General features: G+C 44.1%; 1 protein-coding gene across 1 annotated transcript; it reads left to right on the forward strand.

The window, feature by feature from the left end:
* Nucleotides 1-598: 598 nt before the first annotated feature.
* alg3 (ALG3 alpha-1,3- mannosyltransferase) lies at nt 599-6,431 on the forward strand. Its single transcript, XM_061243674.1, has 9 exons — nt 599-872; nt 1,574-1,673; nt 1,799-1,946; nt 2,303-2,463; nt 3,035-3,155; nt 3,257-3,462; nt 3,921-3,996; nt 4,499-4,644; nt 5,225-6,431. Exons 1-9 carry the CDS (start codon nt 692-694, stop codon nt 5,400-5,402), a joined length of 1,317 nt encoding a protein of 438 aa, XP_061099658.1. The 5' UTR covers nt 599-691; the 3' UTR covers nt 5,403-6,431.
* The last annotated feature ends 6 nt before the right edge of the window (nt 6,432-6,437 follow it).

A 6,437-nucleotide genomic window follows, 5' to 3' on the forward strand; every position in this document is an offset into this window, starting at 1 on the left:
GCCATACTATATATAACTTTACAAGAACTTTTACAAATTCATTTTTTCCCTATAATGTAACAATTACCTTACTGCTGCTGAGTGTAACATTACATTACATTACATTATAGGCATTTGGCAGACGCTCTTATCCAGAGCGACATACAGTTGATTAGACTAAGCAGGAGACAATCCTCCCCTGGACTAATGCAGGGTTAAGGGCCTTGCTCAAGGGCCCAACGGCTGTACGGATCTTATTGTGGCTACACCGGGATTAGAACCACCGACCTTGCGCGTGCGTCCCAGTCCTTTACCTTAACCACTACGCTACAGGCCGCCCTAACAATGGACCATCTGTAACTCAATGTTCTATGTACAGAATACATGCAGTAACATTGTACTCCCCCTAAATTGAGAAATTATATATTGTTGTGTTGCTTCAAGTGGGGCATACTTGTGCTCACTTCGGTTCAAATTCAATGTAAGCAAGCAACAGTTTGTTTCATAGTTGTAATTGCACAACAAGCTCTTATTTTGAAATGTAATCTCTTATTTTGAAATACATGTCCTTATTGGTCACAGGAAGTAACATCAGCTGGCCTCAAGAGAAATTATTTGAAGCCCGCATGTAGTTGGCTTTGAATTTTCCCCAATCATGTGACTGCAGCGAAAATAGCGTTACACATGGTTCGGCCTACTTGCGTGGGCAGACATGGCTGGAGGTGCAAAGAAGAAATCAACCGGTCAAGTGTCTCGCGTATGGGGGACTCTTCGTACATTATGGCAGGAGAAGCATTTGATTTTATTCAAAGCCGAATACACTTTCCTGGTGGCTGCAGTTCTTTGGTTCTTGGAAATCGGAATAAATATTTGGGTTATACGCAAGGTAGCATGTAAGTAACTACAGTTCAGTGAATCATGCCGACTTACTATGCTAGCTAGCTAAGTTAACGCTAATATGGTTTATAGCCGTTTCGTGTAACTTACTGCTTCTGTGGCCACGTAATCAGCTGTTTCGTTGGTTTGCCACCATGTTCTTTTAGCTAGGTCGTCAGCGATCCATGCTATCGTAATGTCAGCTAGCTTGCCATCTAGCTGCAAAGTACACTTTGTTGCTGATAGCTGTCAGCTAACGTTAATCACTGCATGTATTGGGTTGCTGGCTGGCTAACTAACGGTATCTCTGAATTTGTAAACCTGCACATTTATCATGCTGTCCATTCATAGTGACTATCTTTGCGTTTCTTAAAGGAAACTTCCCTGAACCATTCAATGCCTTAAATAATGTGTTTCTTGTACATTAATGTTTAGCAAGTTAGCTACGTAACTAGCGAACTAATCTTAAGTTTATTTTTATTTTTATATATATCCTCCACTAGATGGGTAGCTATAATACTTGGCTAGCTAGCTAATGGGCGAATGCTTAGTGACATCTGTGACTGACATGTGGCATCACCAATTATGGGTTGTAATATCCAGATACATTAAGCACTGGTGAAGTATTGCTTTGAATGAAGATGAAGATAAGATAACCCTAATGTGGTGCTAAGGCTGAGCTAATGCACCGTTTCATTTGTGTTCTGATTCCGTACAGACACGGAGATCGACTGGAAAGCTTACATGGACGAAGTGGAAGGTGTCATCAACGGCACCTATGACTACACCCAACTTAAAGGAGATACGGGGCCGCTGGTGTGAGTTTCAAAACCGTCACCACTGTGCTTTTCTGACCACCCGAGGGAATTGGAATAAATACGCACCTTGAGAACCACGGTGATATGCAAAGTACTATTGTTTTTATGTATTTGTGCCTGTGCAGGTACCCAGCTGGATTTGTGTACATCTTCACGGTGCTCTACTATGTCACTGATCACGGCGTGAATATTCGGATGGGGCAGTATCTCTTCGCCATGTTCTACCTGGTCAATCTTCTGCTTGTGTTCCGCATTTACCACCGTACTCAAAAGGCAAGACTAGTCATACATATTTGGTATATTTCACTGTGGTGGTTTAATGTGATCACAAGACTATTAATGAACAGTGGTGGTAAAATGAAACACTCAAAGGCTGATTCACAGACGATGTGGTAATATTATGAATCTTCTTAGCGCAAACACTAATGCTGATAATTTGCAGGAAACGTTATGCTCGACCTGTTAAGGGTCATATCACGTTTTGTGACTTAGAAAGGCAAAACCTTGCTTTGGACAGCCTTCAAGACTGATTCTGCAATGCCTAACAATGAGCACAGCGTTTGTTTGATGAGCTGCACCAAAAGTAGTGTTTCTTACTGATACCTTTCTCCCTGACGTGGCCTCCGCAGGTTCCCCCCTACGTGTTTTTCTTTGTTTGCTGTGCCTCTTACCGCATTCACTCCATCTTTGTCCTCCGACTCTTCAACGACCCCGTAGCCATGATGCTGCTTTTCGCTGCAGTGAACCTCTTCTTGGACGGTCGCTGGATGCTGGGTTGTGGGCTGTACAGGCAAGTGCCTTAACCTCTAGGAATTGTATATCTGCATACTAATGTCCATTTAGTTCTTGTTGTTAACTTGTTAACTGATGCTATCAGGAACTCTCTGAATGTCATCTGCTCAATATACTAACTCAAAAATATCCTGCATACCTTCCTCTCAACGGACAAAGCTGTGTGTGCAAGGTGGACCTTGGTAAACAGTTTGTGGAGGAAAATATGTGATTTGGCCCCCCAATAAGTTATCTGTTTTGGAGCATAATATGTTCTCTGAAGTAATTTCCTGAAATGCTTTCACCCAATAGGCAGAAATTGTCAACAGTCCAACAAATTGCTTACAGTTACGAAGCACATATTTACTCAAATTTTCATAACAAACATCTTCATTTTCACGTATGTACACTTTAGCCAGTTCCTTGAAAACTGCTTGTTATATTTTGGAGTGTTTGCAAGGTTTCCTGATATCTAAGTTGTTAATGTCCATGATGCGATTCTCTGTCATGGCTTTGTCTCAGTCCATTGGCTGACAGAGACTTGTGTCCCTCTGTCATATTTGATGTCCGTCCTCTTCTCTTGTGGACAGTTTAGCAGTGTCTGTGAAGATGAATGTGCTCCTCTTCGCCCCCGGACTCCTCTTCATCCTGCTCTGGGAGTTTGGCCTCCTGAAGACCCTGCCCAAGCTCTGCCTGTGTGCGGCCATACAGGTGAGCTCTCCACGTCGCCCCGGTGACACTGGCACCCGTTCGTCCAATCAACAAATGGCCAGTGCGTGAGCCCTCCGCCCCTCTCCTCCTGTGCATCATAGGTGCTGCTAGCCCTGCCGTTCCTGCTGGAGAACCCTGTGGGCTACCTCAGCCGGGCCTTTGACTTGGGCCGGCAGTTCCTCTTCCAGTGGACCGTGAACTGGCGCTTCCTGCCTGAAGAGGTGTTCCTCAGCCGCCATTTTCACCTCGCCCTGTTGGGGGCGCACCTGCTCACCCTGCTGCTTTTCACATTCCGCCGCTGGAAGAGGTAACGGACCGACACGTCGCCCGCCGAATGTTCGGCTAGGCGCGGCTGCAGGTCTCCAGTTTTTAACCGTACTCCTCTCAGACTTATAGGGTGAATGTGTGTGTTTGTCTGGTACCACTGGCATTGGAAGTAGCCCATGATATCGGTCCGAGCTTTGGGCTCTATCCCTGAGTTTTTTTAATTTTTTTATTCGTAGTGTCTCGCTAAAAAGCTAAAAGCTCTGTTAATTTATGGAAGGTGAGCTGCAAATTTGTACACGTTAAAGCAGGTTAGTTAATGAACTGAAAGTGAACATGTAAGTCACAGCATTAAGGTTAGATGCTTTCAATAGTAAGATACTTTCATAGTGGTTTGATCATTGCAAATTAATTTTTGTAAGTAAATGGGGAGCTAATTGTTTGGCCTTTGTTGTTTGTGATATTTGAATGTGCGAGCATATGCTGTTGATGTAATTCCAGGCCTGGAGAGAGTATAATGGCACTGCTGAAGGATCCAGCTGACAGAGAGCAGCCCTCACCAAAACTGAGTGCTAATCATATCCTTCTTTCTCTGTCTGTCATGTACCGTTCAATTACATGTACCGTTGTTGGAGGGAAAAAACACAATAGTAGCCTGTCTTATATCCAATCTTTATCTAATTAAAGCCCAACATACAGAAATATTTTTGTTAACAAAAACTTTAGAGACAAAAACAATTCATGGATAGTGACATAAATTTGTGGTCTGTAGTGGATAAGGTACATGACTGGGACCCGCAAGGTTGGTGTTTCGATCCCCGGTGTAGCCACAATATAAGATCCGCACAGCCGTTGGGCCCTTAACCCTGCATTGCTCCAGGGGGGGGGATTGTCTCCTGCTCAGTCTATAAACTGTACATCGCTCTGGATAAGAGCGTCTGCCAAATGCCATTAATGTAATGTAATGTAATGTAATGTAATGTAATGGTCTATCCTGTGCCCAGCCATTTCACCACAGCCTTTGTGACATCGGTCTGTTGCCCTCCCCCTTCACCTCATTTCTCCTTAATGACCAATCACAGATGACTTTGGTCCTGTTTACCTCCAACTTCATCGGCATGTGTTTCAGCCGCTCGCTGCACTACCAGTTCTACGTGTGGTACTTCCACACCTTGCCCTACCTGCTGTGGAGTGGCGGGGTGAAGAAGCTGGCGCACTTACTGAGGTGAGAACAGCACTGCTCCATGTGGGTGCTGCCGTTGTGTCATTTTTCACTGAAAGATAGTACGGGTGAAGGTGGAAGTGGGGGTGCGTGAAAACCTCTTTGTGTCGCTACTTCTGGTGTTGGTATACATGTCTGCTTTGTTACAGTTCCATGCAGACGATATTGAAAAACTTTGACACTTTGTAAGTGACATGTTGCATATTTGCTACTTTTGTAAGAAATACATGTTTGACCAATGCTGTAAGGGTCCTAGGGGTGAGACCATGTACTCCAGTAAACGTGTGCTTTCTGAAAAAAAAAAATCGCCATAGTAATGGGTCAGAGCATCTATAGCCTTCTATATGTATTCTGCTAATCCCCTAGCAAGCCTCCCCAGTCCATAATTGCTCCTACCATGCAGAATTAATGATCTGTAAGTGACCTGTTTGCTGAGCCAAATAAGTTAGCCCATCCTTATATTGTGCATACCATTGAACCTGCATAGTAGTTGTTATAGTACAAATTAAGTTGCTGCCCATTTTCTATCCGAGATACAAAGCATTCTTTTTAGCGGTGCTAAAAGAGTCTTCTTTCTCCACAGGGTCCTCATCTTGGGGCTCATCGAGCTGTCTTGGAACACGTACCCCTCCACCGTCTACAGCTCCGTTGCCCTGCACGTCTGCCACTTCATCATACTGGCCTCCCTCTGGCTGTCTTCCCCCATGCCTAGCCACCAGGGCGGCGACGGAGAGTCTCAGGAAAAGCCCAAACGGCTGTGACCAAACTTCAGCACACGGCGAGGACGCTCGCCCGTCACCACCCTGCCGTCAGTCATCTTCCACTGTGGGTGTGGGCTCGAAGAGCAGGGGGCAATATCAGTCTTAAATGCCAGCAGCCCTACCCTTTTCCACCTAGGCGTGGCCCCGTCCCTTTGTTCCCTCCACCCACTACTCAGGAGGCAGAAATATCTGCAGGTTTGAGGACTGGCAGCTAAAATAACTTTTGTTTTTGTTTTTTTTCTCCCCTTTTCATTTCGTCTTACCTCCCTTCTATGGTAAAATTTGTGGTTGAGCAGAGAGGAAAGTGAAAGTCGGAAGTGCTTTGAACATCACTGTTTCGCACAGAAGGTTTTCATTCTTGATTTTATGTATTTAGTATTGACTAAAGTTGGTCACAATGAAAAGGTTGCACTGGCCACTTTGGGAGAGGTCCCATTGGGTTTTGTGTGGCATTCAGGCATAACAAACAAGACTCATGCTATCATGATATTGTACTTATCCTGCCTACGTGTTCTAACCTGATGAAGAATGACCTATACTTCCATGGTGAAGAGTCAAAGCCGACTTGTAGCTTTAAACGCTGCCATCTCTGCTTGTTACATTTCAGTCATGGAGAAAGTAAAACCTGAAAGTATGCAAAAAGAAACAAGGTATTCGCTGGACGGAGAGAAACAAGCATTCCGGAAACGGTGTTTGTGGTTTTGTAAAATGTTCTGACAGAATCTGCAGGGCTCCGGTATTGACAATCGCAAGAAAAATATGAAGAGCATTTTATTTTTCTACCACTGTGATTTTCTTTCATTGTCATGTACCAGTGTTAGATTTACACTGAGACCCTTTTGGCTAGAGCCTACTGGGCAGTGTTCAGTGGTAATGAATTGGAATTAATAAATGCTATTTTCAGGATAGAGCTTTTCTTGTGTGGGATATAGTGTGGGGGTAATCATGGCTTTGGAATACTTGCTGAATGGATAATTTGCATGAATTCTTTTTGTGGAATATTTGACAGTAAATAGAAAGTGACAAAAATGATTC

This window comes from Conger conger, chromosome 5 (assembly GCF_963514075.1).
Source record: "Conger conger chromosome 5, fConCon1.1, whole genome shotgun sequence".
In the NCBI taxonomy this organism is placed as follows: domain Eukaryota; kingdom Metazoa; phylum Chordata; class Actinopteri; order Anguilliformes; family Congridae; genus Conger; species Conger conger.

Excerpts from the sequence above, each read along its gene's own strand:
- alg3 (XM_061243674.1), top strand. The coding sequence starts at position 692 with ATGGCTGGAGGTGCAAAGAAGAAATCAACCGGTCAAGTGTCTCGCGTA. Across the intron at positions 1,947-2,302 it reads TTTACCACCGTACTCAAAAG|GTTCCCCCCTACGTGTTTTT; the intron begins GCAAGACTAGTC and ends TGGCCTCCGCAG. Across the intron at positions 2,464-3,034 it reads CTGGGTTGTGGGCTGTACAG|TTTAGCAGTGTCTGTGAAGA; the intron begins GCAAGTGCCTTA and ends TCTTGTGGACAG.